At 43.9% G+C, this 18,266-nt stretch overlaps 2 protein-coding genes across 6 annotated transcripts in view; both read left to right on the forward strand.

Moving 5' to 3' along the window:
• The window catches only part of CLK2 (CDC like kinase 2), a 54,295-nt gene that overhangs the window by 20,544 nt on the left and 15,485 nt on the right, over window positions 1–18,266 (forward strand). For 2 of the 4 annotated variants that reach the window (XM_042438919.1, XM_042438920.1), the window contains exon 13: window positions 377–845. In XM_042438919.1, coding sequence (XP_042294853.1) covers window positions 377–562 — 186 coding nt within the window. In that variant the 3' untranslated portion in view covers window positions 563–845. Of the gene's footprint in view, window positions 1–376; window positions 846–14,917; window positions 15,073–17,799; window positions 17,878–18,266 lie in introns of those variants that run through there. The other 2 variants (XM_042438921.1, XM_042438922.1) reach the window with 2 other exon arrangements.
• LOC121915074 (complexin-3-like) lies at window positions 5,268–12,009 on the forward strand. Of its 2 annotated transcripts, XM_042438924.1 has the most exons (5): window positions 5,268–5,406; window positions 6,536–6,643; window positions 7,081–7,251; window positions 9,024–9,111; window positions 10,715–12,009. In XM_042438924.1, the coding sequence occupies exons 3-5, from the start codon at window positions 7,106–7,108 to the stop codon at window positions 10,919–10,921; spliced, it is 441 nt and encodes a 146-aa protein (XP_042294858.1). In that variant the 5' UTR covers window positions 5,268–5,406; window positions 6,536–6,643; window positions 7,081–7,105; the 3' UTR covers window positions 10,922–12,009. The 2 variants fall into 2 exon arrangements, with proteins under 2 accessions (XP_042294858.1, XP_042294857.1); XM_042438923.1 differs by having other exon boundaries at window positions 5,268–6,643.

An 18,266-nucleotide genomic window follows, 5' to 3' on the forward strand; every position in this document is an offset into this window, starting at 1 on the left:
CCACTTGGGTGAACTCACAGATGACCACTTGAAGAACTGCAGTCTGTCCTGTCCTGAGGATTGAAGTTTTGGCCTTTGGCCTGCAAAGCAGGATTTATGGATTGCCAAGTCCTTTTAAAATGGAGGGTGTTCCCAAGGTGTCTGGCAAAGAAGGATCTTTCCAAGTTTTCCTTACAGTTTTTTTTAAATGTGTTCATGTTTTTAGAAAGTTTTTTTTAATATTGAAGTAGTGTAATAGAAGCTTGGCCTAGAATATTTTGTTATCTTTCTTTGACTTGCCTAGCACCTTTTTCCCATACCAGGACTCATCAACTCACAACTAAATCAGTAAGGTACAAATAACTGAAAATCTTTGTCCTTTCCCTTCTCTTTGCAGAGGTACTTGGTATCTGAAGCAGATGAACACCACCAGCTGTTTGACCTCATTGAGGGGATGTTGGAGTACGAGCCAGCCAAGCGGCTGACATTGGCCGAGGCCTTGAAGCATTCATTCTTTGACTCCCTCAAGTCGCAACAGCCTGGCCCCAAACCGTGGGATGCTAGCCGAGACATCAGCCGGTGACTGGTGTGGCCCCTGGCCTCACATTCCAAGCCTTCCCCTCTCATTGCTCCGCACGCTTGGCCCCTGTGGAGGCTTGTGCGGTGTGTGTTCATGCATTTTGGTGCTTTTAAAATGAAGATACAGAGGAAATTCTGAGTCAAACCCCTTTCCCACACTCCTGGTTTCCTTTTTTAATCATGTAAAGCTTGTTAATATGTGAGATAGTGTATATACAAAACACAGAAAATCTCTTGGCAACCCTCCCTGCCAACCAAGCCATGTAAATAAATGGAGTTTCTTTGGGTTCATGCCTTCCTCTTTTCCCCTCTTCATTTCTCTTGCAGATGTTTCCATTCCTATCCCTGCCCTGTTGCATCCGTTTTCCCCAATCCTGCCCCATATAAGTTATAAGGCTGGTGGGATCCCCTTTGGGAATTATTTTTGGATAAAAAAACCATAGCCTATTTCAATGCCAGAGTTTTATATGAATTTTGTACAGTTTGTGTAAAATAAAATATCATGTGAAGTAACAGCAAGGGTCTGTCTGTTGAGCTGCTCTTTTTGGCTATCTTTCTCCACAAATGGGAAACCAGTTAGAACCTGTAGCCTTCATGGTCTTCTGCCTCAAAGAGTTTTCAGTCTACATTTTTCAGTAGTGTTGGGGACAATAGTGGGGAAGGGAATTAATGATGACTATAACCAAATGCAGCTATATGTACTTGGGTTTTTATTTTCTTCAGTTGGTGACAAAAGCTAAGGACTAAGCCAGAAACTATTGTGTGCTATGATTATAAATTATGAGCGAGAAGTACATCCATAAGTGGATAAGAGATTGTCTGTTGCAACCCGGTGTTCTGACCTCTGGTGAAATTGGGCTGCTGGGTTGATTTTAGTGGATTGTTGGGCACAGTCCTGATGCTGAAATTCAGGAAGATGCTTTCTGTCATTGGAGGTTGCTCACTGTGCTTCTGTATGATTTGCTCTTCTGGGCTTCCCTTGTGATCAGGAGGCCTGCTGGGTTGAAAGAAGGAAAACTCAGAGCAGTGATTCCTCTGAAAATACAAGGCAGGTGATTTTACTGTTTGTGTATTAGGAGTCACCCAATTCCAGATACCAAATAGGGGGAAAGTGCTCATTCATTTTTACACTGTGGGGTTTAAAAATGTCTCCACCTTTTTCTCAATTTTCAGTAGCAGGGCTCCCGAAAGTGCTATCTTTATTTACAGAGTGCTAACCATAAATCACCAATGCTACTATACAGATCAAACGAATACCAACTCCTACTCAAACCCACAAGCAATTATTGGAAGCCCTTGAGTTTATATACACTCCACCAGACCATGCGCTCTCCCAAACTCAGCCACTTCCTGTCCCACACTGTAAAGTGTCCTCCTGTCCATGCAGACACATGTTTCATCATCCAGGCTTTGCTGCACGTAGGCAAGCAGAATGACCTTGTGCCTATGAGCATCAGCTATGGCTAATAAGCCTTGTCCTGGTACTGGATGCTCATGGTCAGACACACACACATCAAAGCATTTCTCAGTTTGCTGGCTTTAACCCTTAACAAAAGGGAATATGGAGTACTGTACAATGAAGTCAATAATGTAATTAAATCCCACATATTGAATGTTAGGTATTAATTGTAAACTGTGTATTGATTCTAAACTGTCAAGCCATGCAGGAGGGGGTGGGAGGGTAGGGAATGGGGTATATGCAACATTATTTGCATATATGTTAAAATAATTTAATAAAGACTTATTTTTTTTAAAAAAAAAGTCCTCCAATACAACTCTATGGTCAACATAGGCAGTATAAAATTATACTGGAGGACCTATATATGCCTTGAGAAGTGTTCTCTCTAGGAATCATTAGGTCTTCCAGCTTAAGACATTTGTAATCCATAGTTAAAACAAGAGGGTAGAAGAGTCCACATCTGCAGCATCTGGTAGATCAAACTCCTCTTCATCATCCAACTGATTTAGTCTTTGCTCTTGATCTTTTGTGTCATCTTCCTTCTACATTTCCTCCTGTTCATGTTTGTACTTTCCCATAAATTACCTTGCCTTTGCTTCTTAAATAGAAAGCTAATTCCTTCCATTTTCCGCATCTAAATGAAAAATCCTTTCCTATTTCAACTTATCAGACAAAAATCCATAATCCTACTGTGTAACGTTCTAGCAGGAATTTATTTGAAAACTATGGGGCTTGACAGACTGCCCTGAAAGGGCTGAGGGAGCCCGCAGCAACCAAACTGCGCTCATGGCGCCGCCGCCACATGCTAAGTCTCAGGAGCGTGCAGTCACTGCGCACTCTGAAACCCTAATTTTGGCCCGAGGACTGCACTTTCCACCCGTCTGTATGGGGCCTATAACATCTTGTGCCATTGTTCCTTCTGGCGCACAGCACCACTTCTTCCGGCACTGCTTTCAGCATATGCGGGTGAATTATACGTGGGCGCATTATATGCTGCTGTAGTCTAAAATCTTTCTCACCTTCTTAAAATTTTCAGTTTTAAAGTCTAAAATCTGAACGTTTCATTTATTCCAATCGAATCCTTGATCTCCTTTACCTCCCTCTTTCATGTTTTGCTTGATTTTAATATTTCTTGTGTTATATCCTAATGCATCTGTGTCATATTCTGTCACACCCATCTCATCTCTTCCAAAACATTTTGGGACATGTCTGCTTTTTTTGACGGTGAATATAAGATGGGCTTCTTGTTTCAGTGGCTTTCGTTGTCTTGAATCTAGTTGTCATATTGACATCTTAGAGAGAACGAAGGGGGGAATTTCCCCCTACAATTTTTCATTTTGATCTCTAGATGGCTGTATAGAGCTACAAAAGAATCAGAAAAATTCTTCTCTCTGCATTTCTTTCTTTTGAACATCAGATGAGTCTAAAGCCCTAAATTAACTCAGGACCCATTTTGCGAAACATTTAGCCTTCTCTGTGAAGGAACACTGGTGCCACAACAAACTACAATCCCCCGAATCCCATAGCATTGAGCCATGGCAGTTAATATGGTGTCAAACTGGATTATTTCTGCAGTGCAGATACAGCCAAAGGAAGGCAACTGGAAAAAACTGGGTTTTCTCCTCTGATATTTATATCTCTAGATACATTTTAGTTAAGCAACTCCACACTGGAGTGTCCCTTTTGGCAGTCCTTTAGATGTATAATGGGTATTTCTGAGAGACTAAAATGTCCACATGTTGTGCTCAGAAAGGCTTATATGTGCAAGTTTTCTAGCACATCTTCATAATTTTGTGAAGCTAAGAAAGGCAGTAGTGTGGGTGAGTGAGAAGGAAGCCAGTGGGAAAGAATACTATGAGTTGTGACTGGAAAACATCTGGAGGGCCACACAGTTCCTATCTCTGCAATAGGATATTTCAGTATTTCTGCAAAAAAAAAATTTTTAATTCCATCTTATTAAGAAGGATGTAGATGACAGAATAGATGGGCAAGCTTTTCTGTTACAACTGTCAGGACTAGGAACTTGCTTTGATAAAAATTAAACTGATTTGCAAGCTTCTGAATTCTACAAGCATTAGCTCTCTTTCATGGGGAAAGCAGAACATCCACAGTTGTGTGACTGAGCACCCAGATGCAACCAGCCTAAGAGTACTGTTGTCCCACACACTGCCCCGCTGTCTCACCTGCACATCTTTTTCTGTAAGAAGCTTAAGACTCAAACCTAAGTACCACCTGCCATGGTTTATCCTTGGCCTCTTTGCAATCTGTTTACAGCCATCTAAACCCTGTCTAAGCCCCTCTGAAGTGCTACTCTGATCGATCTCTTTAGACAGCAAAATCCTTGAGTCAGTATATTGTGTGACCTATCTTGGGAGTAGGAGGTATTTCTCAAGACCAGAGACTAACTGCATAGGTTCTGCTGTTGGTCTCCATCTCCATCTTGCTGCTGGTCCAGGGGCATGCGCTGCGGTGTAGCAGAACACAGTCTGAAGCACTGGGATTTTTCAAACACCAGGGACAATACCATCCTTTGCCATAAACCCAGAGGTTCCCAGTTCCTTCTGAGTCCTGTGGCAATCCTCACTGTAGGTGCATAGAAAATGGGTTGTTCCAACAGTACTGTACTGTTAGGAGCTGATATCATGCAAAGTATTTTGGGGGGTAGCTAGATAATTAAGGCCCATTACCAAGTTTTACCAAAGATCTGCTCCTGGAGGAAATAGGAAATGACTAGATATTGGGTGGCCACATATCCTTGTACTTTTGTAAAGCACATGCTGATCTCACAAAAGAGATAAGGCTTCTGCGCACTTGTGCTTCATGCAGGAATTTCAAAAGAACACCACCCTGTCCTTTCTAGATCAAGGTCTTTGACTGTGTAGGTCATGAAAAATTATGGATCTATCTCTAAAAGAAATGGTTCATTCTGATTCATAACCTATACTCTGTAAGAACAGAACCTATGTACTGTAAAAACAAAAGGTGGATGAAGAGAGGATCAAAATTCAAAATGAGCTCAATAGATTAGAAAGCTGGGCCAAAACTAACAAAATGGATTATAACATTGAGAAATGTAATGTACTGCACTTAGGGCAGAAAAATGAAACACTGAACCCGCTGGGACTTGCTTCTGAGTAGACATGCCTAGGTTTACACTGTAGAAGTCTCTCCCTTTAATTTCCCAGTCCAAATTGTTATACAAAAGTCCCATCTCTCTCTCTCTCTCTCTGTGTGTGTGTGTGTGTGTGTGTGTGTGTGTGTGTGTGTAATATTAAACAAGGAGGAGGAGATAGCCAAATACTCTGCAGTCATTCCTGAAACGGTTGCTTAGAAATCTGTGCAGAAGACATTTAGCCATCTGTCACTGCCGGAAATGATTTGACTGCCAGGTGAGTGACAGGTTGTGTATTTGTATCAATGTGTCAGAAACCTGTGAAGATAATCATTTGCAGCCACTAATGGCTCCCTGACTATCCTTGCTACTGGTTTCTACCCAGTACTTGCTTCCCTTGCTTTTGGAATAAATTCTGAGGACAAGGAACTTGCTGTTTTCAAAAGCATTCGTTCTGAGAGTGGATACCTTGGATACCTTAAGATTGGAGTTGTTTTGTCTCAGATGAGCAGCATGTGCCCTTTTTCTCACGGTGGACAGATGTCCTCCTTTGCTCAAGGTGCCATCTGCCCAGCTGTCACCCAGTTGGATCAGGCGTCACCTAGTGTCACCCTGAGAATCTCTGTTGGTCCTGATCTCAGTTTAAAGAACTTGAGCTGGCTAAGAACGTTAATAATCCTCCCAGGACTTTCAAAGGGAGCAGACTGGCCACGTAGACCCAGGTAAAAGGCTGAAACCAGGAGGTTCCCACACAGGTGAGCTTGCCGGAAGGGTAACATTTCAAGTGAGAAAGGAGTAGCAATGGGCTCTGGTAATTTCTGGCTTCTTGGGCAGAAAGTTAAGTTTTGATTCTGTTTGGTCTATATTCGAAATATTGGTGCGAGATCCTTCTGGAATAGCAATAGGCAGAAAGGAGAGGTTAAATTTGGGATGACTACTGAGAAGGCACTGCTGGTATTCTTTCCAAGACTGGTATTATCTTTCATGGCATTTCATCACATCATAAAGACTTTCCTGTGCCACTTGAGTTTGGTATAAAGTTGCATTTACATTATCAAGTTGTTGTTTTTTCCTTTTGTAATTATATATTCAAAATTTCAGTGCTCAGAAATTGGGCTTTTTGGATTACAACTCTCAGAATCCCCCACTAACTGCCACTGCATTCTTGGAGTTGTAGTTTTAAAAAGCAGCATCTGTGTTTTGTATAATGATAGTGTGCCTTATTGCTTTTAAGAGACTTTAGCCCAGCTGAGTGGTCTGTAAGCCTCAGAAGGGTAGGATTTGTTTATTAAATGAAGAGATGGACAAAACTAGGATGGTAGCCATTAGATCTTTCTATTTTTAATTGCATGACCTCCTTCCCTTATCTCTCCCTACTGCCTTATGCATTTCCTTTACTTTCCTAGGGATGCTGCCTATCCACCTCCAGGCTCAGATGAAAACTGGACAGCACCGTGCAATACTGCTTTGAGCTACTGTGGGAAACCAGGGTTTCAATCCCTGCTGGGACCTGGGTAAGTCACTTCTTCAGGCTCAGAGGAAGGCAGTGGTGAATCTCCTCCGAATAAATATTGCCAGGTAAACCCTAGGATAAAGTTGCCATATGTTGGGGTCATAGCACAGAGCTATAACAACAAATAGGTGCGTTAACAAATCTCACAGAAGCAAAAACTGCTTGGTTACTTTCCATTTTGTTTAATTTCTATGGCATTTGACACCAGTAGTGTTGCCAGGTTTTAAAATAGCAGTGAGTTGAAATGATCATATACCGGTGCAGGGATGTTGATAATCAGGGGCCTGTTACAGACTGCCAAAATAAAGCTGCTTTGGGTCTCTTTGGAGGCATGCTGTTTAAATGATGTATGCACCCTAAGAACCCGGAAGGGAATTCATACCCTTTTCACTCGTTTTCTTATTACTGAAGTGGACATTTTGTACAATTTATCAACAGCTGTGTGTTCCAGCCTTCTTCTGAAATGGAATCTGTCGTGAAATCAGCATTCGCAGCCCCAGCCAAGCAACTGATGTGTTGTATCTCAGCAGACTTCCCTAAGGAGAAAGATCCTGGTACTCCAAGATATTTTAGCCGGGATCGGAAGCCCCAGATGTCTCAGAAGCAGCAGTAAGAGTCCCTTTGTGGATGATGATGATGATGATTATTATTATTATTATTAGGGACGTAGCCAGGATTTTAGAAAGGGCGGGAGGTCCAGACTAAGTGCCACCATTATAATGGGGCTTGGGTGCAGCGGTGCAGCAGCACACACCATTCATTTTTCTAATGGAAGGGGGGGTCCAGACCCCAAGAATCCCCCCCCTGGCTACATCTCTGTTATCATTATTATTATTACTACTACTACTATTTTGGCCAGAGGATCATAAAACTTTAGTCTGGGGTGGGCAAAGCACTTCTTTCTAGATGTAGCTGGACTGTAAGTCCCAGCAGTTCTAACCACCATAGACTGTGATAAGGGATGCTGGGTGTCTGTGATGCAGCAGACAAAGAAGCCAAAGCAATTCTGGGTTGCATCAACAGGCATATTGCATTCAGATAAAGGGAAGTAGTAGTTCCATTCTAATCTGCTCTGGTCAGGCTTCACATGAAATATTCTGCCCACTTCTGGGCACCAAAGTTCAATGACATTGACATGCAAGAATGCATCCAGAGAAGGGCAACCAAGATAGTCAAATGTCAGGAAACCAAGCCTTATGATGAGGAACTTTAGTGAAGAAAAGAGAAGACAGAGAAGTGACATGATAGCTATCTTTAAATATCTGAGGAGAAGTCAGGTAGAAGATGGAGTGACTGTTTTCTGCTGCTCTGGAAACAAGAACCAATGGATTCAAATGACAAGACACGACACTCCATCTAAGTCTGTTACAGGCCAATGTCTTCCATCCTCACTGGGGTTCTGAAAGGCAGTCAAAGCTGTGTTATTTCATCAGGGCCTCAGCTCTGAAAATGGTTTTCAGTCTGTAATTTAATAATGTTTTGTTTGGCTATTGTGATTTCATTTTAAATTGTGACGGGGAAAGCAACTTATAAATTATCTATACAATATCTAGGCATAAAGGTATGAGAGTGATTAACCAACAAAAGTATTTAAATGTTGCAGCAAAGCATTTTAGCCTCCACCTTGTTAAGCTGCTCATACTAAAAGTGAACTATATCTAGGTGGCCACGTCTAATAGAAATGTCCATAAGGAAGCTGTGAAGAGGAACAGTCCAGGAGTAGATCTGTCTCTCCAATATCAGTCAATATACTGTGACAGCCAACGAATAATTGTATTCTTCTGAGATCCAGAATAGACTTATCCAAAATGCTGTTAGTGTGTATTTATTTATTTGTTTGTTTATTGTTTCATTTTTATGCTGCTTTTCTCCCCAAAAGGAAACCAAGACCGCTCACAAGATAAAAACACTTTAAAAACAATTAAAATTACCTAGTTAAAACAGTATAAAATAATTCTCTACACACACCTGCAGCATGTGAATGACTCTGCTCCTAGATTATTATCGCCGCTTTGATCAAAATTGGAAATGCGGGATATAAATAAACTATTTATTATTATTATTATTATTATTATTATTATTATTATTATTATTAAGTAGTCCAGTTTCCTGCTGCTGATGTAATGTATTACATTACATAATGTATATACAAGTGTTAGAAATGTCACCATGACAGTCTACTAAAGCAAGCGTCAGTGAGACAATTTGGGGGAGGGGGGATCCTGGATTTTGTCCTGCTACCATTGTGATAAACGCACTGCTGATGCCTAACACAGACCCCACTTGCTTGCTTAGCTAACTGAAAACCTTCAGCAGATGAAATCTCATAATCATCTTATTTCCAAGATAATGTTCTTGCCTCCTCCTCCTCTTCCTTGCAGAAACAAGCGGGAAGCAGCCTTTGTTCAACGGAAGGCCGAACGTGCTTCCATGAGGGCTCATCTCCGGGAGAAATATCATCTGCCAAAGGTGGGGCCTCCCTTCTTCCCAATGTACAGAATATAAATGTTAGGCCTGTTACAGACTGCCAAAATAAAGCTGCTTCGGGTCTCTTTGGAGGTATACTGTTTAAATGATGCATGCACCCTAAGAATCCGGAAGCTGCACCAAAGCTGCACTCCAGTGCTTAGAAACGGAATGTGGCTTTGGCGCGACCTCCGGACTCTTCGGACCCATGCATCATTTAAATAGCATACCTCCAAAGAGACCCCAAGCAGCTTTATTTTGGCAGTCTGCAACAGGCCTTAGATTATCTAATTTGTCTTTCCTCTGTGTATCCCTGTTTTCAGTGATCAGGCTACAATTGACAAGGCCTTTTCAGTGGCAGCATCCCAGCTCTGGTATCTCATGCCATAGGCAAATTTACTTGCTGACCATTCTTGTTGCCTTTTGGCACCGGAAGAAACATGTCCTTTGCCTTTGTTCAGCTTCTACCCGAAGTTAGAAAAGCTACTTTTTTTGGCCCCTTTTGCCCTTAGCAAGGGAATTTCTAGAAGCTTTTTCTAGTTCTGAGTTTCATTCTTGTTCAGACTGGATTGAAATTATCAAATAATTCAGTAAATAAGGAAAGTGGCCAGTAAAGAAAGGGTGAATCTTCCTTGTATTACTAAATCTCCAAAGGTTTCAGGGTCTTAATTTTATGTTTGAAGTCTCCTGGGGAAAATATAAGACAGCAACATGAGGGATTCAAGGCAGAGGGGAGGTGTTTTTTGGCTCATCTTTGCAACTTTTCTTATTCTCTCCATCCAGGGACGTAGCCAAGGGGGGGGGTTCTTGGGGTCCGGACCCCCCCATTAGAAAAATGAATGGTGTGTGCTGCTGTGCCACCGCGCCCAAGCCCCATTATAATGGTGGCACTTAGTCTGGACCCCCCCCCTTCCTAAAATCCTGGCTATGTCCCTGCTCCATCCCTTTGTTCTTCAAACTCTGTCTCTAAACTAGTAACGCTACCCTCTCTGCTATCAGGCTCCTCTCTGTATTCCACAGGCTTCTCCTATTAAAAGATCAGAATCTAGGTGGGAGTGAGCACCTGGACTGCAATGACCATGATTTCTAAAGTTAGGAGTTTATCACGCTGGGGCTAATTTCAGCATTAAAAAGAGATAAAAGTGCATTTAAAGCATCCCACAAATAAAGCAAAAAATTGTGCCAATGGTCATCACATGCAATTGCACAAATAAAGGATATCAGAAATGCATTGTTGCTGAAATCCCGAAAGTAAAAAGATGCACATTAATGCTTCTTTGTGACCACTTTAATGGCAGTTTTTGTGCAACATCGTGTGTAATCGATTCACGTAATTACGTGATTTTTCCGGGATATTCACTGGAGAAACTCCCAATCTCCTTTGTGTGATAAACTCCTAAGTCTAAATATATTAGTGATAACAGGGGATGTAGTCCAAGAGGCCCAGAGCTCTGGAAAGTAGTCACCGCACTGTTTGGGGAGCCCAGGATATTCAAGAAAGGTGCAAGGTTATAGTGAGACTCTACAGAATTCCTGATGAAACTAAATGAAACTATCTTTCCTCCCAACATTCCTACCCACTGCCTCCTGTTTCCCCCCACCCCAGAACCGGACAGATAAGAAGCAATTGGAAATGGCCGGGGGTAAGACAAAACTCCCCCAAGACCTCCTGGTTATTGTGAAGCCTAAGGCCTCTTCGGAGTCTGGCTCCATCTTCTCTACCTGGCGTGGTCTGGATTTCAGTTCCTTGAGGATCACTGCAGAAAACGCAGTGGAGTCTCTCAAGCAGCCTGTGCAGTGTCCTGTGATGTGAATGATCCCTCTCCTCACCTCCATTTATGAACTTCTCTCCAGCGTACCTCGCTGCAACGACAGTAGGAGAAAGTACAATGCTTCAGTGAGGTGTAGCCTCTCCAAACGCTGGCACTTGGAAGTCCTCCAGGCAGTCTTGGTTCCAAAACATTACATCTGTTGGGGAAATGTAGAAGTTGGTGACTCCTACATACCTTTGCCAAAGGCTGCAGTCTTCTCTCAGTATAGCTATAGAAGCCATTTTGGGTTCCAATTTTGGGAGAAAAGTGGGAGACAAATTAATATAATAAATAAACAAACAAACAAACGAATGAATGAATGAATGGAAGGATGGGTACTCTAGAAATAAGCTGCACAGCCACCATCTTGATGTTCTCTTAGCATCACTTGGAACCTGATTTGTGCCGCAATGTCCCACACCTTTTATTAGAACTTTCATGAACTAGACACTGCTCTTTGAATGCTGCCACATCTAAAACTCAGTGCCCTGGTAACGGAGCCTTTGTGGAAGTCTTATAACCTTCAGCATTTCACAGATGAAAACTGGACACGTGTGGCTAAGCAACATGAGTGTGCTCAAGATGGCAAAGGTTATTAGTAAGGAAGAGCACATGAGCTTGGAAAGACTACAGCAGTTTGCTTTTGCCTGGATCTACAACAAAGGGCAAGGTTCTGCCTTTTCTCCACTGTGGAGCGCAAACGACTTTTGCGCTTTGAACTCAGTTTGCAGCAGGTGAAATAAACGACAGACAAAGGGGGAAATGGAGAGGTTAGAGAAAAACTAGGACATTTTAAAAGCAGTTGAAAAAGTGGGATGAGACTGTCTCTGCTAAATCAGTATGGCTGCATTGTATATGAGCTTTTCTATGCATGAGGCCCCAATTCAACCCCTGGCAAATCTGGTAATGGACTGAGAGGCACAGCCATGCTTGAAACTCTGGAAAGCTCATCAACCTACTACCCAGAGTTGGTCTGAGCTCTTTATGACCCACTTTGCTGTTGTCTTTTGGGTGACACTACTTTAAAGTAGTTTTAAAGGGAGGTGTTCATGAGGAATGAGATTCAGTCTCTTGTATCAATAAAGCATTCTAGCTCTTTTATCCTTGTTGTATTTTATTTTATTTTAAATCACCATCCAGGCAGAGCTTGGAAATGTTCCCTTTTATGAACTACAACTCCTACAATCCCCCACTCAGTAGGATTATCATATTGGCTAAAGGAGTCTTGGAAGCTGTGATCCCGATAATTACTAACACATCACACAAAAATGGATACATGTTGGAAAAAGTAACTCAGTATATTAAATGTATTGTATGTCTAGGTTTTGCCCTTTGTAATATTTTAAAAGTACAGCATGGCATTATTTTTATTGGAGCCAATTAATTTTATGCTAAAGTACGCCCTTGGTATCTGCTGGGGTTTGGTTCTAGGACCCCCGTGGATAATGAAATCCGTGGATGTTCAAGTCCCATTAAATACAATGGTATAGTAAAAATGGTGTCCTTTATATAAAATGGCAAAAGCAAGGCTTGCTTTTGGGAATGTATGTTTTAAAAATATTTGCAAACTTGAATTTGTGGATATAAAAAATCCGTGAATATGAAGGGCTGACTGTATTTTAATTTGTGAAGTCAAAGGCTTTCATGGCCGGCATCCATAGTCTTTCTGAGGTTTTTTTTTATTGGGGGGGGGGGCCTCTGTGGCCATGTTCAAGATGAGTTTATTCCTGACGTTTCACCAGCATATGTGGCTGGCATCTTCAGAGAATGCAGGCATGGAAGTGAGTGATGTGTGTGTGTGTGATGCTTCCCAGGTAGGTGAAGTGTTGAATGGACTTAAGCACAGATGTGCCTATGGTGATGTGGGGATGGTAGTGTTCTTCCTGTGGTGCCGGCTGGTAGAGGACCTCCGTTTTCTTCAGACTGATTTCCAGCCCAAAGAGCTCTGCAGCTGTTGCAAAGCAAGATGTTAGGCGCTGCAGAGCTGCTTCCGTATGGGCAACGAGCGCAGCATTGTCAGCAAAAAGCGGCTCACGGACTAGATGGTTTAGAGTCTTAGTGTGGGCCCTCAGGCAGCTTAAGTTAAACAGGCTGCCATCAGTACAGTAGCGTATATAAATGCTGTCTTCTTCTTTGAGATCTGCCATAGCCCTTTGGAGCATCATGCTGAAGAAGATTGTAAATAGAGCTGGAGCGAGAACACAACCTTGTTTCACTCCGTTAGTTATTAGAAAGGTCTCTGAAAGAGCATCGCCATATCTGACTTGACCTTGCTGGCCTTCATGTAGCAGGATAATCATTTTGAGGAATTTGGGGGGGCATCCTAGTCGTTCCAGGATCTGCCACAGACCTTTTCTACTCACAGTGTCGAAGGCTTTGGTGAGGTCGACAAATATTACTTTGGCCTGTTACAGACTGCCAAATAAAGCTGCTTGAGGTCTCTTTGGAGGCATGCTATTTAAATCATGCATGGGTCCTAAGAGTCCGGAGGTCGTGCCAAAGCCACACTCCATTCCTAAGCACTGGAGTGCAGCTTTGGTGCAGCTTCCGGATTCTTAGGATGCATGCATCATTTAAACAGCATACCTCCAAAGAGACCCCAAGCAGCTTTATTTTGGCAGTCTGTAACAGGCCATAGAGTCCTTTATTCTGCTCTCTACACTTTGGTTACCAGTCCTGAAAAACACCAAAATCAGGACCCAGCAAATGCAACTGAAAACCAGCCAGGGTCAGGGATTTACTAGCAGACAACGGCTCCCTAATTAAACAGACACAAATCTTCTTTGCATATTCTCCCACCCCGAGGCCTTGCTATTCAACAACAGAACAATACAATCACCCCTCCTCACCCAGGGTCACACCATGTGCATGTGTGTGCGCATATATATATATATATATATACACACACACAACTCTCTTCCATGCTAGCTTTCTCTGAAGATGTCAGCCACAGATGCTGGTGAACCATCAGGAACAAACTCTTCTCGAACACGGCCACAGAGCCCGAAACCCCACAACAACTATGTACGTATTTTAATTGTTCTTGTGTCATTCTATGGAAGCCTGGGATTTGTAACTATTGTGAGATACTTAGAATTCTTTGCCAGAAGGCTGCAATACTGTAGTTCATGGGAGCACACTATGCGCCTCTCACCGCACTACAGATCTCAGGAATCCACAGGATGGAGCCACAGCAGTTAAACTGGAACTGAAGTGTTATAATTGTTCAATGTGGATCTAACCGAGACAGATTCACACAAGGCAACTAGCCTTGAAGTGTATCTCATTCGAAACCAGAGAGTCCCAGCTATCAAGAGGCTATATATTTTGCCCTTAACGCCTACAGACTGAGCAACCGGACGTCCTCCTTTTCCAGGACATGTCCTACATTTCAGCCTTCTGTCCAGGAGGAAGAACTGCAAAAGGTCCTCCATTTTGAGAATGACTACGAAGCCCATTGAGTAACACCACCATGTATGTTTGCTGTTGTCTTTTGGGAAATGTCTACTTGCAAATAAGGTTCAGGGGCCAGACCCTTCCAAAGTTCTTTCTTCTTAGGAGCAGCAGAAGGCAGGACTCGCACCCAGAGCTCAGGGCCTGTTTCTTTCTTGGGAGGGAATGCAAATGTTGGGGTTTAAATGTTAAGGTTTCCCCCTTAATTTCAGCACAAAGGACCAATGAAAGGAATGAGTTAAGGATTTGGGTTGCTTGTGAAATGCTATTGTTAAGCCTATGTTTTGCTTAGAGCTCCATAAGTATATTCCAAACCAACACAGCTCTTATGTTCCTCAGAAAACGAAGGCTAAGAATATACACAGTCGTGGAAATGGCCACTTCCCTCCGGAGACTACAATCCCCGACATGCACCGCGCTCCCCCACTGACGCCCTTCCGCTGCTGCTGCTGCTGCTGCGGCCAAGAAGGAACGTTCCATTGATTCCCGTCAGCCCCGCCCTCCCTCCCGGTCACGCGCACGGGAGGCCACGCCCCTCCTCTGGTGACGCGCCGGGCCCGACAGCCAATGGGGGCTGAGAATCTCAGCAGCAGCTGCAGCACTCAGTCTCTCAGCCCAGGAAGGCAGGCGGGCAGCAGCGGCCATGGCCCTCAGCGGCGAGGGAAACCCCTTCGAGGGGGACCCCGCGAACCCCTTCCAGGTGCGGCGAGGGAGCGGGAGGGCTCCCGCCTCGAAAGCGGGGCCAGGGAAGAAGCAGCGGCGTCCCTGCGCCTCGCTCGGGACGGCGTCCCTCAGGCCGCGTCCTCACTGCTGCTTTGTCTGCCGGGGCTCCTGTGGGACGCTGGGAGTTGTAGTTTTCAGAGACATCGGGCCTTGCTCTAGTTTGCCACGGCGAACTACAAGCCCCAGGAGCCCAAGCGGGCTGTGCCTGCAGTGCAGGGCGTCTCTTGGTTTTCCTCCTAGAAGCCAAATGTCCCGGAGTTCTGCATTTCTCTTACGTCAGCGGCTCAAGGAACAGCGCAGGCAGCGTTTAGGCATTCACCAGTTTGTTGTTGCTGTTGTTGTTGTCGTTGTGTGTTGCAAGTCCATAATAACTCTTGCATATAGTATCCTGTCTGGTGCTGCAGCATCTTCTCTCAAGGAGTCGTCTGCTTTCAAGTCCTTTCTAAAGGTCCAAAGCACCGCAGAAATAACCCAGTTTCAGACCGCTTTAACTGCCCTGGCTCAATGCTAGGGAATTCTGGGAAGTGTAGTTTTCTGAGACATTGTGGCTCTGGAGCCACAGCAAACTACAGTTCCCAGGGTTCCCTAGCACTGAGCCAAGGCAGTTAAAGCAGTCTCAAACTGGACTATTTCTGCAGTGTGTTTCGGACCTTAGTTATATTATGTAACCCTAGGTCATTCTTTTGCTCCTGTCGCTGCCTTAAATAGTAGTAACTGAGAGTAACTGAGGTATAACTGCAACAGGGGAGGAAACTGGGTCCTTGTCTTTGGGCCTATACAGACAGGCCAAAATAAAGCTGCAAAGCTCACTTTGGAGGTATGGTGTTTCAATGATGCATGTGTCCTAAGAGTCTGGAAGCTGCACCAAAGCTGCACTCCAACCCTTAGGACTGGAGCATGGCTTTGGTGCGGCTTCTGGACTCTTAGGACCCATGCATCATTGAAACAGCATATTTGCAAAGTGACTCGAAGCAGCTTTATTTTGGCTGTCTGTAACAGGCCTTTGTTTCTTTAGTTGGATCTGCCTCCCCATGTTCATGGCTTGTAGTTGCCACAATAGTGAGAGTTTAGAGGATGTTGCGTGGAAATAAATGCCTGGAGGGTGACAGTTCTTTACCCTGCTTTGCGGACTCTGTGTTGCTTCCTCCATGGATAGGTTGGGTGTGTTGGGTGGAGGAGTATCTGTGCCTTTCGTCCCTGGAGCTGTGCTCAGACCAGTGTTTGGAGAACTGGGCTCGTTGCTGTTTACTCCTCTCCTGCTTAGCCTTGGCCTAATATTTGGCCTGGCCCTGAGTGGCTAGTTAAGCTTTCCAAAAGATAAACACATAAATATCTGTGTGTGCTTTTCTTCTTCTGTGGACTACTCCTGAGGTTTACAGCTCCAGCTGTTTCTCTCCAAACTAAGGCAAGCCATTTTTTGGTTTCCTGATATGTTTCTAAAAAAGGAATATTATGTTCCTATTGATACAGCCTAGAATCATGTTGGCATTATGAGCTGCTACATCACACCGTTGGCTCCTGGATTGTTTTCACATCTCTCTCTCTCTCTCTCTCTGCCTTTTCTTCGCGAACAAAGATTCAGGAAGGACCCATCCCACGCTTTCTACAAGCGTGTTGGTGACTAAAAAGGCCAATCCGGGACAAACAGGTCTGATTGCAGAAAGCACAGCAGAATGTCTCCTTGGGTGTTGTTTCCGGGTTGTGGTTCTTTCTGCGTTGTCATTTTTCTTTGAGACTTGTTCGGTGTGAGCTTTCAAAAAAGGCTGCAGCATCGTGGATAATGCGTCTCCATGCCTCCCAATGCGAGGCCAGGGCAGACCATTGTTGGTGATCGATTTGGCCAAGCCTGAGACGTTGTTTCAGGGAGTCCTTGTACCTCTTCTTTGGAGCGCCCCTCTGTGTATGCTCAGAAATTCTCTCTATTGTTACTTTGCATAATATCTGAACTAAGCCTTCACATTTAAAAACATTTTCTGAATCCATAGAGGGAGAGCAGGGACCTATGAAGAGTCTGAGGGTTATGTTGTTTAAGACTGTGCATGCTGGTTGACAGTGGATCTCAGGCTGAATTCTGTTTCTTATCACCTCCCTCAACTTGGAGATTCAACCTGGGACCATGTGTGTCCAGAGGAGTTGGCCTTCCATTTCAAAATGAAAGTAGGATTCTAGTCTGCTTGGTTCTGAAGAAAGGGTGGCTTTATTTTGGAAGCTGCTTTTAAACCAGGTCAGGCTATTTGTCAATTTCACTCATTACTTGTTTGCGCTACATTGTCTTTTCCAGTTTGGCCTAGAGATATTGACGATTCTGGAATCTTCTGCATTCAAAGCAGGTGCCCTGTCACTAGCTATGGACTTTTTCCTTCCTCAAAAAGATATTTCCCTTCTTTCCAGGAGTGGGATTGTCTTGGAATGGCTTTCAGGAAGCATCTGGCTGGCTAGGATGAGAAAGGAAATGCTAGAACAGATGGGGGATTTTGCTCACATCCAGCAAAGCAGACCCTGTCTTTCTGCGGAAGTGTCTGCATGTGAGAGAGAAACCTCTTGGAGGAGAGTCTTAGGACTTTATTATGGCAACTTTCACTTTTCCTATAACTTAACAAAAAAAAGGAATGACTTAGCTCTTTCTGGCTTCCTGTGAAAGGTAACCAGGAATGAGAGTGCTTGAACTTCCTGCTTCCAAAATCTCACTTCCTCTTTCCCTTAGGACCCTGCGATCATCCAACACAGGCCGACCTCAGAGTATGCCACTCTGGATGTCTACAATCCTTTTGACAAACCAGAGGTAAGTGTGTCACTCTGTCCGAAGTACCGGAAATGGTCTGTGGATGTGGGTGAGGGAGAGAGAAATTACTTTGTAAAAAAATCACTGAATTTTAAAATGTTGACTCAAACCACAGTAACAATAAACCTCTCTACAACCCTCTCCAGATGGGCCTTTTAGCACGTAGGGTATACGTGCTAGGGTTGCCTCGGGGCATCGCTTACAGACGCCCTGCAACCCATACATCAAAATGGTGGCGCCCTGCACACATGGGTGCCACCATTTTGACGTGACTGCTGCGCCACATCCAAATGGTGTGGCGCGGGCGTGATGTGCTCGTGCCACTGCAGGGCGCTTGTGGCGCCCTTTCAGCGGCGCTGGAAGGAGCTCCGAAATGGAGCTCCTTCCTG

The sequence above is a fragment of the Sceloporus undulatus genome, chromosome 9 (genome assembly GCF_019175285.1).
Source record: "Sceloporus undulatus isolate JIND9_A2432 ecotype Alabama chromosome 9, SceUnd_v1.1, whole genome shotgun sequence".
NCBI lineage: Eukaryota > Metazoa > Chordata > Lepidosauria > Squamata > Phrynosomatidae > Sceloporus > Sceloporus undulatus.

What these genes read in the sequence shown, in the direction of transcription:
- LOC121915074 (XM_042438923.1), top strand. Translation starts at nt 6,513, where the DNA reads ATGCATTTCCTTTACTTTCCTAGGGATGCTGCCTATCCACCTCCAGGC. An exon ending in CAGATGTCTCAGAAGCAGCA is followed by an intron (nt 7,252 to 9,023) that starts GTAAGAGTCCCT and finishes TCTTCCTTGCAG; the next exon opens with AAACAAGCGGGAAGCAGCCT. An exon ending in AGAAATATCATCTGCCAAAG is followed by an intron (nt 9,112 to 10,714) that starts GTGGGGCCTCCC and finishes CCCCCACCCCAG; the next exon opens with AACCGGACAGATAAGAAGCA.